The sequence below is a fragment of the Salvia hispanica genome, chromosome 3 (genome assembly GCF_023119035.1).
Source record: "Salvia hispanica cultivar TCC Black 2014 chromosome 3, UniMelb_Shisp_WGS_1.0, whole genome shotgun sequence".
In the NCBI taxonomy this organism is placed as follows: Eukaryota; Viridiplantae; Streptophyta; class Magnoliopsida; order Lamiales; family Lamiaceae; genus Salvia; species Salvia hispanica.
In genome coordinates this window covers 48,568,403-48,582,542 of record NC_062967.1, presented here as the reverse complement: position 1 = coordinate 48,582,542, position 14,140 = coordinate 48,568,403, and the positions used below count along the sequence as shown (strand labels likewise).

General features: G+C 37.2%; 3 protein-coding genes across 3 annotated transcripts; 1 reads left to right on the top strand and 2 right to left on the bottom strand.

Annotated features, from left to right (window-relative positions):
- Window positions 1-794: 794 nt before the first annotated feature.
- On the bottom strand, window positions 795-2,711 carry LOC125216122 (expansin-A18-like). Its single transcript, XM_048117746.1, has 3 exons — window positions 2,502-2,711; window positions 1,849-2,164; window positions 795-1,265 (listed from the first exon to the last, which is right to left on the bottom strand). The coding sequence occupies exons 1-3, from the start codon at window positions 2,659-2,661 to the stop codon at window positions 953-955; spliced, it is 789 nt and encodes a 262-aa protein (XP_047973703.1). The 5' UTR covers window positions 2,662-2,711; the 3' UTR covers window positions 795-952.
- A 1,098-nt stretch (window positions 2,712-3,809) lies between these two features.
- Window positions 3,810-6,485, bottom strand: LOC125211752 (PGR5-like protein 1B, chloroplastic). The gene is made up of 11 exons (XM_048111665.1): window positions 6,274-6,485; window positions 6,024-6,106; window positions 5,698-5,794; window positions 5,479-5,579; window positions 5,278-5,334; window positions 5,057-5,133; window positions 4,913-4,955; window positions 4,714-4,824; window positions 4,528-4,625; window positions 4,361-4,439; window positions 3,810-4,023 (listed from the first exon to the last, which is right to left on the bottom strand). The coding sequence occupies exons 1-10, from the start codon at window positions 6,431-6,433 to the stop codon at window positions 4,382-4,384; spliced, it is 885 nt and encodes a 294-aa protein (XP_047967622.1). The 5' UTR covers window positions 6,434-6,485; the 3' UTR covers window positions 3,810-4,023; window positions 4,361-4,381.
- A 2,276-nt stretch (window positions 6,486-8,761) lies between these two features.
- LOC125216387 (leucoanthocyanidin dioxygenase) lies at window positions 8,762-10,200 on the top strand. The gene is made up of 2 exons (XM_048118079.1): window positions 8,762-9,329; window positions 9,572-10,200. Exons 1-2 carry the CDS (start codon window positions 8,818-8,820, stop codon window positions 10,176-10,178), a joined length of 1,119 nt encoding a protein of 372 aa, XP_047974036.1. The 5' UTR covers window positions 8,762-8,817; the 3' UTR covers window positions 10,179-10,200.
- Window positions 10,201-14,140: the final 3,940 nt, after the last annotated feature.

Sequence of the window (14,140 nt, the reverse complement as noted above, 5' to 3'; positions counted from 1 at the left end):
TAAATGAGTGGTCCAGATTTTTTCACATAGAAAATATCTTTAGATTAATTAATTATGAAAGAGCAGAATGGTAATATCATTGTACATTTTATTCAATAATTTTTTTTAATTTTTAATTTTTACTTTTAATTTTTTTTTAAATTTTTTTATTTTATTTTTTATTTTTCAACTACATATACAATTCATATCAACTACACACATATAATGTCAACTATGTGTACAATCCATGTCAACCACCCACACAATTCATGTCAACTACACACATATAATGTCAACTATGTGTACAATCCATATCAACTACATATACAATTCATGTTAACTACACAATATAATGTCAACTACATGTATAATTCATGTCAAATGGAGTAGTATTTATTGAATAAAGTTGTTGACATTTGATGTGTAGTTGACATGAATTGTATATGTAGTTGACAAAAAAAAATAAAATTAAATTAAAAAAATTAATAAATTAATAAAATTACAATTATGCCCCCGTGTTGACATAAACTATATGTTGTTGACATTTCACAAATATTCTGGATGAGTCTCAATTCTCAATTAGGTCCATAAATCTCAACCTATCAAGATCCAAAAAGAAATAGTGGTAGTATTTTTATGTAGACTTTACTATGAAATAATTTTTCTGAAGAATGTTTCATATATAGGTTTTCCGTTTTCATGTATGTTTCCTTTGAACCTCTCTATATACTAATACCCAAAGAGTGTGCTACCTAACTATAAAATATTTACCAAACGCATTTTTGTTAAAAAGTGGAGTAGTACTACCTCACAACTCAGAAGAATGGCAAATATATATATTAAAATAAAGCACCTATCCTTCCACATCTTAATTAGTTACTCGTAGAATTCTACGAGTAAATCAGCAAACTTAACAAAAAAAACAGTGGTACATGGTGTAATTATATTAATGTTGTAAAAAGAGAAGGTGAAATCAACGAAAATTAACATTGGCAGTGTAAGTCATTCCGGCTTGCCAATTTGCAGGGGTAACATAGTTTGCAATCAAAACTTGATGCGAAGTGAATGAAGTGATCTTGAATGAAAGCGGCTGCCCACCAAGTGTTGCAAATGCTTGATATGAAGCACCCCAGTTATGGCTCATGCTAATCCAGTTTGTCTTGCTTCCCTTCACCCACATATTCGCCACGTCTCCCCCTCCCCCGACGTTCATCACGTATACCAGCAGCCAGTACCCGTTCCCCTCGAACCTGAACCTTATTCCCCCTCTCCTATTGCATGCTACTCTGCAACAATATATGTATATATGTGATCTTAGAATTCAATAGTACTATTTTCGTCTGCAAAAAATAATCATGTTTTTTTTTTAATTTATGGCCATCCACTAGGTGGGACCCATTTCCTAATAAAAATACTTCAGTCATTCTGATCTTTGTATCACTATTTGACTTCATCAATTTTGTATTAAATCTCTAGCGCTATCTTACTTTACTAATTTTGTATTAAAACTCGTATTATCTACTACATGGCTGTTCGGTTCATGAAACAAAATTATTTTGAGATGCAATGTAAGATACACTAAAATAGACCTTGGCTAGGATTAAATTAGTCTTATGCATGGTTGTAGAGTAGGGTGGAGAGGAGAATAATGAGGAGAGGGAGATGGACAAATTAGTAGGAGGGGGTGAGGTGAGATGGTTAGTCATCAGATTAGGTGAAAAGGAGTCCATTCAAATGGGCCGAAACAGACCCAAATCTACAATTGTTAGCTAAAACTTGGCTGAAAATGTGAATGGAGAAGATAAAAGTTATATTGGGAACCGAACGGGCACTACTATGATTATTTTAATGGGCCGAAGTTTTACGTACCTGCGGTATGTGACAGGAACAATGCCAGCGGTCCACTGAGCAATCTTCATGAAAGCTGGCTTGGCCATGTCGAAATGGGAGCGAGGCGGGTTGCACCAGCCGCCGTTGTTGGAGTCCTGAGACCAGTTGGGCGGGCAGAGATTGGTGGCGGTGATGGTGGTGATGGGTGACCCCTTGTTGCACCACTTTGAATTTACGCAACGGAGCTGGAAGCACTGCCCGCACGCGTACCCGTTTTTGAATAGCGTTGTGCTCAGCGCCGCCGTGTCCGTGCCATAGCCCGTGTTGAACAAGTTTCCGTATCCGCATGCTCCGTCTGTATAGCCCCATTATATTTTTTAATTTGTCACCACATCATATACTGTGTCCATTTCTTGAAATAGTTGGGATTAATGTTCATGTGACGCTATTTTGATTGATTTTGTATATGACATGCAAATCTATTTTCCACTTGAGCGCAACTGGTAAAAAATTAGTGATCCGAACATATGGTCATGTTGTAGTCGTACACCAGTCTATCGCAATTGTAGAAATAGAAAAAAAAAGAAGAGAAGAGCATATTTCTACAATTGTGATTGACTGGACTTATCACAGTACTACTATTTCTCGACTAAATTTTCACTTTGAAACGAAGATTAAGAAGAATCACTCACTCATGGTTTCGGAAGCCGATTCATCGCCATAAAATGTTGCAAAGGCTTGTTGCCATGGGGTAGGTTGAAATCCAGCTGGGGCTGAATATCCCCCCGCTGCTGCTCCACCAACTACCACCGCTAACACAAGGCACCATGAATAAAGCAAATTATAAGCCATTGGTTTTGTTCACCTCTAATCTTGCTAGTATCTAAGAAATTCGAACTAAATTTTTGTGAATAGCATTTGATAATCGGCTATGACTATGGGTGTAGAGATGTAGTTTATATAGTAATCTTTTGAATGTAGAATGAGTAATATTAGCTTGGTGACATTCACGAACGTGTTAGCACTAAGCATATCTTTCAGGTCAATCAATTGAATTTTTTTATATATAAATTTATGATGTTTAAAGGGCAAACAAGCTCGAATTTGTACCACGTAGTCCTAAAATGTGTGGGAACGTGCGCGCAGGTATTGTATTTGGCCTTAATTAATGTAGTATACTTTTTTATTAACAAGATGTGGATTGAGGTTATGTTCGGTTAAAGGCACGGTTTGTAAGGTTATTGTAGAACCCAATTAAGAGGGAGATTTTAAATATGTGGACAAAAAATACTATTATAGTAGTAGTACTAGTTATTTTACTTAGTCAATGTGGACTCAGTTGCAAAGTGCTTATACAAAAACAATAATTTTGCCTCGTATAATTAAGGTACACCATTTGATATAGAATGATGAGTGGTCATTGCATTAAATAATCAACGAAGAAGCTGATGATATAGAAACAAAAATCCGGGTTACTACTGAACATAATTAATATTCAACATAAATAAAGTTAGAAGAATCAGATAACATAAAAGAAATAAAAGATAATTACTCCTCTTAAAACTAAGATATCATCATCTGAAAATGCCATAACAATAACGATAACTTAGACTGAACTTTATTCCTGAACCTATCCAAAAATAGAAATCAAAGCCCTAATTACAACTTACAAGACAAGAAACTCCAAGTTGATTAAAATTTTAAAACATAGCAATATCCCTAAAAATAAGACACTTGCTAAGAAAAAAAATTAAACAAAACTAATCTAAATGTAAACCGATATCACAGTTTCATTAAACACCTTGTGGAAAATCTTGTGTATTTTGTCTATTATCATTAACATTATATGATATTGTTCGTATACGTCGATTTAGTCGAATCTTTTTGGTACAATCGTCTTTCGCTCTGTATCAGAGTTGGATGATGTCGTAGAGTGATAATTTTATCCCCAATAACTAACATTGTAATGCTTGCGCTAAAAATTTGTCTTGAGCAATAAATTTATAATAATATCTTCTCATATAACTGTATTATGTTTTCTCTATACATTAGAATCTACAACATAAACAGAGTATGCAAATTAAAAATTAATATTGCAACTACGTACTTTAAGAAATGTGGTATCTAGGATATAATACAGCACCAGAGAAGCCTCTGTAATATATTTACATTACCAATGTTGGCCTTGTAATTGGTAGCCAATAAAACAACATCCTGCACCAATTTGTTCAAATATAAGCAGACTAATGGAAAGGTGATTTTGGAGAAAAAAAAACAGATAAAATATTTTGGAGATTGAATTTTCATATCTTAATTTTTATTAGCTCAATTACAAATACAAAGATAAAAATATCACATGACTAGATAAGATTTCTAGTTAAACTTATTATCACATGACTAGATAAGATTTTTTGTAAATTTAGTAATCATGTAGAACTGTGACAATGTTTTCACAAGTTAAAGTAGATAAGAATTTTACATTCATAACTATCTATAATTAAGTCAATTGGAAGATCAATGAAGTTAAGAAATTAACAGCATGAGATGGTACCTTATCAAGTCATGCCTCACTTCATTCAGGCAACGTAATCAAACGTGTCTTGGAATCATACACCAATGCAGTCCCACAACTGATAACAATGCCATCAATTTAAACAATCCAGACAAGAAAAAGCTAGATAAACAGACTCTTTATGTTGGATAAATAATCGAGCTTACTTGGAGCATTTCACGTTGTTGGTAGAACCCCCACTGGAAATCGATAGTATGGAACCGAAAAAGGAATTGTTCTTGGTGCCGCAGTTTGGACAGATCCCCTGAAATATCCAAACCTCAATGTCAAACACACTGCAGAAAAAATCAGTTACTTCTCTTGTCTGATTTAAACATTGGAGAGAATTTCACCTCTAAGATTAAAACATCTTTCACAACGGCATTTGTGAGCGTGAACGCTAGCCATATTATGAAAGGCAGAGCTGCAAACCACGTGACGAGAAAACCAAATGGCTCCGGAATCTGAAATGACATTGGATTTAATTCAACTAATGAGAATTGAGGAAGCATTACTGATATGTGATATTCCAGTTGAGTGGCATTTGATCACCTTTACGACCTCGAAGCCAGTTATTTCGTCTATAAAGAAAAACCTGCAGAAGAGAGGATCGAGTGAAGTTTGATAGCACGCTATGCTCTAAAAGTAGAGAAGGTTGATGAAGTCCGTGTAATGCATAAGTATGGTGTGACTTACAATCCTAACGCAACAATTGTAGCCGGAGCATTCAGAAGGTACATCTTTAGGTAGTCAACAGAAAGATCACTATAGACCTGCATTTTAAATGAAAACCAGACATAAAACATAATGTCTAAGTCAGTCACATAAGAAATTTAATTGTAAGAATATCGAGCAAGAAAGACTAGCTACATAACCACACATAAAGGGAAGTAATTGAGGAGTTAAATAGAACTAACCTTCCTACTCCGGAGGCTGCATCGAGGACCTTCAATCACAATTTCACTACCATCTGCCTAGAAGATGCTAAAGGAGTGAAAATCAATAACTGAAGTATCTTTGAGGAACACAATAATAGTAGTATATGCTAGCATATATAAGAACATAAGTGATAACAAGATATTAATTGGTACTAGCATCTTATCATATTATCAAATTACCTTAAGCCTCTGTTTCAGTTCATCAAACTCCTTGTCGGACAAAAGTGGGTTTCCGGATACATAAGCAATTGAAGCTTCCAAAAACCTCTGCTCATCAGCACCTGCAAACACAAGACAACATGAGTAAAAAAGAAAGGAATTTCAGTCGTTAAGAGGCGTAATCTCTTACAAATTTAATAAAAGTAACAAATCAAAGATGCAAAAGATATGGAGTATTACTTAGCATTACAACACTGCTTCCTTCCCACATCAGTTCTTCCTTGAGATTATCAAATTCTTCATTCGACATAATTGACTTCCCCTCGTAATAGAATGCCTGAAACAAGCATAACAGTTGGTATAATACTAAGCAACAAACATAGCGATTTAATCATATATGGAGCGAGTGAGCTTATGACTAAAATGTTATGAGGTTGAATCTAATTAATATGGGGCGTTTAGTTTTGTGGATTAGCCTAGAGATAATTAATGTAATTTAATCAATTAAAAGAGTAAAAATAAAGATAGTAGTATGGTAGTAATAAGGAATCTGTGATACTACGAACCTGAAGTGCTTGAAGAAATTCCTGTTCCATCTCCCCTACAGTCCTTTTCGGTTTCTCATCGATTTCATCCTTTTCAACCTGACCTGAGGTGAGTAACGATATGTCGAAAGTTGAATTCAGTGAATTGGGGTTCCAAAGTAATTTGCAATAAAGTAGGACTAGGAGGCTTAATAGAATTTTTTTGTTTTTGTTTTTGGTTTAATTATGCTGAATTGCGATTTTGCGGTGATTTGAGAAGCAAATGCCTAACCTGATGGATCAGTGGTGGCTTTGACAGCCAAATTTCGTTTGAGCGACGGCTTTCGAGGGGGTGCCAAAGCGGAAGTAGGAACATTTACATAAGAGAGGTTTGTGAAGTGAGTGGTAAGAAATAAGGGTTTGGTTGCGTGGAAAGTAAGTCCGGTGGCCATCTGCGGCGGAAGAAGGGTGGTGGTGGTGGTGGTGGTGAGGCGTTGGTCATTTGGTGGGGGCGGGAAATATAATTGTTATGGTGTGAGGGATGTTTAAGGATAACGTAATATGTGGAGGGAGTTTGACTAATTAGATCTTTGTGATCGCCGCTCCTATTCTTATACACCGCCACGTGGTCTGACCTTGCTTACTGTATTCATTACGTGGAATACAATACTACTCCCCATTTTGTTAACTGAAAATGAACAAGCCCAAAAATTAGGGTTGGTTTGGTAGCTTCAATTAATCATCTTCACTAAAGCACATAATCTGTTGAAGTTTTGTTGATTTCTATAATTCCCAAAATTCAACAAACCGAAGCTAATTCAATGATTAGACAAGGGGGAAAAAAATATTCATTCCAGAAGGGTTAAGGTATATACTGGACTGCTAAAACTAGCATATACAGGAGATTATCAAATAACTTGGCATGATATAAAAAAAGCTCATATTGAATTTCTGTCTGTCGCGATTTGAATTTCTAGAAACCAAATAATACAACAATATTTAATTTGGTAGCTCATTGACAAATTAAACTTGTTAAATAATTTCGCTGAAATTATAAAATTTGTAGTACTAGTATTTACTAAGTTCGTTTATGTTAGTGAGTAAAAAAAATTAAGTTATTAACTAGCTTAGCAACTTTTACACTGCCCGTTCGGTTCCCAAGATAACTTTTATCTTCTCCATTCATACGTTCAACCAAATCTTAGCTAACAATTGTAGATTTGGACCTGTTTCAACCCATTTGAATGGACTCCTTTTCCCCTAATCTCATGACTAACCATCTCACCCCACCCGCTCCTACTAATTGGTCCATTAATGTTAAGCACAAAAACGCAAATAATGGAAACTGGAACACAAAGTTATTAGTAGTACTCCCTCTGTCCGCCGTTAGGAGTCCCGTTGACTTTTCTGCACTCGTTTTATAAAAAAGATACTATCTCCGTCCCTGAAAATTTGTCACCTATTTCTATTTCCGTTCGTCCCTAAAAATTTATCAACTTTCACTTTTACCATTTTCGGTAGTGGACCTCATATTCCATTAATTCATTCCTACTCACATTTTATTATAAAATTAATATATAAAAGTAGAACCCACATTCCACTAGTTTTTTCAACTCAATTCTACTACATTTCTTAAAACCCGTACCGGGTCAAATGGTGACGAATTTTGGGGGACGGAGGGGATAATAAATAGTTAAAGTGGAGAAATGATAAAGTAAGAGAGAGAATAATGTATGGAAGAGTCTTCTCTAAAATACTTTCCATCTTTATTCATCGTTTCCCCACTTTAACTGTTTGAGTATATTTTTATAAATGAGCGCAGAAAAGTCAACGAGACTTCTAATGGTGGACAAAAGGAGTACATAAATATCACGGCGAGATTACCTCCATCGATCCAGTGATACAAATCGTTTAAATGTATCTGTTATCAATCGAATTCGGTTTGATGTACGTAAAAGATCATTAAGTTTAAATAAGTCTTAAATAGTTTACCACCCACCCGGCTCTTTTTGTTAGGTATAACCAACTCTCAAACTAGTCATGTGGACAATATGTAAAAGATCATTAAGTTTAGATAAGTTTTAAATAGGCATGTCGCTTGTTACTAGATGAGTCATGAGTGCATGCATATACTTAATTAATTGTATATATTTTAGTTATATAGTCGAATCTTCACTCTACTGGTATTAATTAAAGAGAACTATTTTACTAATGAAGTTGCATTTTATTGCTAATCAAGTTGCATTTTATTGCTAATCAAGTTGAACTTACCACCACCATCCGATGGGGCACATCTTATTATGTCTCATAAATAATTTTACTAGTGGAGTGTCTTATAACAAATCTATTTAAAATTTAAAATTAATACTTCCTCCGTTTTCCATTAATTGTTTACTTTTTTCATTTTCTTCCGTTCCCAATTAATTGTCCACTTTCACTATTTAACATAAATGATAAGTAGGTCTCACGTTCCAGTTTCTATTAACTCATTGCACTCACATTTATTATAAAACTAATATATAAAAGTGAAACTCACATTCCACTAATATTTTCAATTCACTTTCCTTTATATTTCTTAAAATTCGTGTTAGAATCAAAGTGGACAATTATTAGGAGACGGACGGAGTAGTATTAGTATTCATCACCAAACTTATTGCATACCATGCCTCTACTCCCCAGTCAACAATACTTGCCATTTTTGTTGTCTCTTTCCTACCCGCTTTTCAACACATCTATTAATACACACACATCTCTCATGCAATTCCACTCCCACATTTCGACCTAACATACTTCCATTTCATAAGCTTCATCTACAAACCCAACTTTTTCAAAAAGAATGGTTGCTACAACGGCTCCAAGGCCGCGGGTGGAGGAACTCGCCCGAAGCGGCCTGGAGACGATCCCCAAAGACTACGTCCGGCCCCAAGAAGAGCTGAATAGCATCCGCGACATTTTCGAAGAAGAAAAAAGCATCGATGAGGGGCCACAGCTGCCCACGATCGATCTCCTCGAGATCGATTCCAGCGACGAGGAGACGCGGAAGAAGTGCCACGAGGCGGTGAAGAAGGCGGCGATGGAATGGGGGGTGATGCATTTGGTGAATCACGGTATACCTGAGGAGCTGACGAGCCGTGTCAAGGCTGCCGGGAAGGAGTTTTTCGAGCTGCCGGTGGAGGAGAAGGAGAAGTACGCCAACGATCAGGCGGCCGGGAATGTGCAGGGCTACGGAAGCAAGCTAGCTAACAACGCCAGTGGGCAGCTCGAGTGGGAGGACTACTTTTTCCATTGTGTGCTGCCTGAGGACAAAAGGGACTTTTCTATTTGGCCCAATCACCCTGCTGATTATATGTAAGTCCACTACAATAGTACTAGTGTATTACGTTAACTTTATAAATATGTTTTGTTGGATTCAAAGTTCAAACTTCAAACTTCAAACCATCCCACATCAGATAATTAAAAAATATGCAACTCGTACTCCAATAGTATAAGGCCTTTTGGGGAGTGTCCCTGAAAGCAAAACATACTACTAATATCATACTAATAGTATGAGTCTGGGTGTGCATTGCCAAACCCTCTGTTTGTGTGTGTAGAGCGGCTACAAGCGAGTATGCAAAGCAGGTGCGAGGACTAGCAACGAAGATACTATCGGTCCTATCGATAGGGCTAGGGCTCGAAAAAGACAGGCTAGAAAAAGAAGTGTGTGGTACGGAGGATCTAATCCTCCAAATGAAGATAAACTTCTACCCGAAATGCCCCCAGCCGGAGCTGGCCCTTGGCGTAGAGGCGCACACGGATGTCAGCGCGCTCACCTTCATCCTGCACAACATGGTCCCGGGGCTCCAGGTGTTCTACGAGGGAAAATGGGTGACCGCAAAATGCGTGCCGAATTCCATAATCATGCACATCGGAGACACGATCGAGATCCTGAGCAACGGAAGGTACAAGAGCATCCTGCACCGCGGACTCGTCAACAAGGACAAGGTCAGGATTTCTTGGGCGGTTTTCTGCGAGCCGGACAAGGATAAGATCATTCTCCAGCCGCTGCCGGAGACTGTTTCGGAGGCTGAGCCGCCGCACTTCACGCCTCGCACGTTTGCTCAACATCTCAAGGGGAAGCTCTTTAGGAAGACCGATGGTGATGGTGATGGTGATGGTGTTGATGAGAAGAATATGGATGGGAATAAGTCAAATAATTGATTTTGTATTTCTTGTTTGAGTTATTGCACACCCAGTAATGGTGACTGTTACCTCGAAGACAGAAGGATGGACAGTCCAAGATGTTTCTGCAATCCTCATGAGTTATGAGTCAAGGCTGGAAGAAATAAAGTCCAGCTCCATTAGTGCTGATGCATCTTTGCCTTCTGCACACCTAGTTCAATCAAATCAAAGAAGCAATCTCAGCTCCAACAACAACAACTACAGGAATGATGGAGGCAGAGGTTCTAATTTCAGAGGAAGAGGTGGCAGATATGGAGGCAGAGGTGGTAGATCTGGTGGAAAAATCATTTGCCAACTGTGTCAAAAACCAGGCCATGGAGCTGATAAATGCTGGTACAGGTATGAGCAAAACTTTGTGCCAAATGCTCCTCAGATAAGAAATCAAAATCCAGCTAGCCATGGAAGCTATCAGATGAATCTTGCTGCAAATGTTGCTCAAATCAGAGGGCAAAACTACTTTCAAAATGCTTCACAAGCTCCTGCCCAACAAACTCCTTCTGAATATAGCATAGATGCTTCTTCTTCAACATCTTGGTATCCAGATTCAGGAGCAACGAATCATATATCACATGATTTTGGGAATCTCAATTCTGCCAGTGAGTATCGTGGAGGTAAACTCTTGCACCTTGGTGATGGTAATGGCATTAGCATAAAGCATGTTGGCAATTCTGTTTTCAAATCATCTTCACACCACTCATCCAGATCTTTATTTCTTCATAACTTGCTTCATGTGCCTCAAATATCTAGAAATCTTCTTAGTGTTTCCCAATTTGCCAGAGATAATGATGTGTTTTTTGAGTTTCACCCAACCTTCTGTTTTGTGAGAGACCAGGTAACCAAGGAAATCATCCTCAAGGGAACTCTTGATCATGGACTTTATCACTTTTTCTTGCACAAGTCCAATTCCAACTCCAAATCTTCAAGTTCAGCCGTCTCAGCCTCTTTCAATAAGGACAAGAGCAGTGTTCCTGTCTCAAGTTCCAAGTCTTTAGCTTCCATTTCTCCTTTAGCTTTAGCTTCTTCTAGTGCAGCTGTTGTTAGCCTAGAGTTATGGCACAAGAGACTAGGCCATTGTGCTTTTGATACAGTCAAACATGCTCTCACCAACTGTAATGTTCCTTTCCATTCAATAAAATCCAATGAGTTATGCAAATCTTGCTTTGTTGCTAAAGCTCATAGATTACCATATGAAAGTTCTACCACTGTTTATTCAAAGCCTCTTGAACTTGTGCATAGTGATCTTTGGGGTCCATCTCCCGTCATTTCAAGGAATGGATTCAAATATTATGTTACTTTCATAGACCATTATAGTCGTTTCACGTGGCTTTTTCTTCTTAAATCTAAAAGTGATGTAGAATCTGCATTCAAGCTTTTCAAAAATCTTGCTGAAAACCAATTAAATGCCAAAATTAAAATTTTACAAAGTGACTGGGGAGGAGAATTCCAAGGGCTTTCTGGTTTTTTGGCAAGTTCTGGAATTACTCATAGAGTTTCTTGTCCATATAATCCCCAACAAAATGGTTTGGCTGAAAGAAAGCATAGACATATCATTGAGATGGCTTTGTCTATGCTCTCTCAAGCTGGATTAGCTACAAGGTTTTGGGATGATGCTGTTGTCACAGCCACATATCTCATTAACAGACTACCCACAGCTCTTCTCAAATTCATTTCTCCTTTTGAAAAATTGCATAAAATTAAGCCAAACTACTCTGTGCTTAGATCATTTGGGTGTCTTTGTTACCCCTTTACTAGACCATATAACAAGCACAAGCTTGAATTTAGATCCACACCTTCCATTTTCCTTGGTTACAGCACCTCTCACAAAGGCTATAAAGCCTTATTACCATCTGGAAAGCTTATTGTAACTAGAGACATCATTTTTGATGAATCTGTTTTTCCCAATTTATCATCTCCCTCACCATCAAATATCACTGCTTCTTCTCCCAATTTATCAGCTTTTGCACCATCACATGATGCATCTTCTCTTCCTTCCGTCATACCCTCTACATTTTCAACACCTCACCATCATGATTCTGGTTGTTTTTCTTCTTCTCCTGCTGCATCACAGTCTACCCCCTCCCTAACTCTTCCTCTCTTCAATGATGATCATGTTTCTCCTTCATTAGGCAGCTCTCCTCTAAGTTCTCCACAATCAGCTCCACAAAACCTCTCGTCCACTCAGTCCATTCCTGATATCACTTCACCTTCTAATGATGAATCTGATATTCCAGTTTTGCCAACTAATGATGATAATGTCAAATCTACTCATCAAATGGTCACTAGAGGGAAAGCAGGGATTTTTAAACCTAAAGTATATCTTGTATCTCTTGCCTGCATTCCTAGAACAGCTCTTGAAGCTTTGCTAATTCCCATATGGAAAGCTGCTATGTTAGAAGAATTTCTAGCCTTGCTGAGAAACAAAACCTGGATCCTAACACTTTTACTTCCAGGAAAGAACTTGATAGGCAACACTTGGGTTTTCAAATTAAAGAGACATGTTGATGGTAGCATTGCTAGACACAAGGCTAGGTTAGTAGCACAAGGCTTCTCTCAAGAGCCTGGCTTTGATTTTACAGAAACCTTACATTGAGAATTTAGCTCTTGAAGTAGAATAGAAGCTCTCTCTCGGTATCAACCTTCTGCTGTGAACGGACTACCAATTCACCCACCGCCATACACTCTTAAATCTAAGACTCCTTGATTAGAATACCCCCTCCTAGTCCCCTCACCTTTTTCCTCCATGGAAGTAAAAACCTAGAGCTTGAAGGCAACACCAAGGTTAAGTTGTCATAATAAGGTAGGAGCTCAACTTTTCTTACTTAATTCAGTCGTAGACACAAAATTAGTCATAGAAGGGACCTTAACTCTCTTACTTTTCGATTTTGTGTTGTTTCATTTAATTGCCTTTGAGTGGAGTATTTTTACCTGTTATTGTAGACAATGTTTATCCTTGTTTCATTTTATGAACTCTTGCTTATTTCATAAATATTGGTGAATTGTGGAAGACTAAATATGTTTAAATTAGTTTGTGCATTACCCCATTATAGTTATGGAAATGAAAATTTCCACAGTGGGAATATGAGTTTTGAAAATTATAATTATACCTTCGGATTTGATGGGTTTATTTCACTGATGGATTGAGAATTCATAATATTCTACATTGTACCTCCTTGTTGTTGTGTATTGTTTGATGAAATGTTATAGCCTTGGGATTCTGTGGCATGACACCTAGATAGTTCGTAGGACGCCAAGCCTATCCTATGGAATGATTAGCCTCCATTCTGTACTGTTCTATGGATGGCATAACTTCCATTCTGAATCTATCCCAAAGGTTCCAGTAGTCTCCATCTTGTACTCGTTATAGATGGTTAGTTCCTATTATGGAACTTCTGTTATGAAATATAAAGTATTTGAATTTTGAGAGTCTCGATTCAAGGCCCTTTTGTACTAAAGCTTTAATATTCGAACAGTTTGTGTGCATTAGCCGCAGCGTGCACATTTGGTTTAATTAATGGAGTGTGTCTAATATTGCACTCTATTATTTATATTGTTGCAATTCCACTAACTTAACAAATAACTTACTCTTCTATTGCTTGGATTCTTGTAGATTCAACAAGGGAAAAGTAGATTGGGGGAAATTCGGCACGATAGCACACCTGCCTCCGTTCCTTCAGTGCTGCTTGTATATACTTTTGAACTTAAACTTTAGTGGCATATACTTAGGCTTTTGGAGTGTAACTATTTTGTTGGCTTTAATTGATGTTTGTATTTAGAAATTAAATGCTGGTCATATATGTTATTTTAGCAGCTCTACTTCCCGACTTCTTCGCTTTTCCAAATGGTCTTAATTAATAACGTAAGAACAGGGAAGTGGTATTCTTAAGAATTTTTCATGAACCGCATCTTTCATGTCGGGTTCAGAGGGTGTTACAAACCTTTAG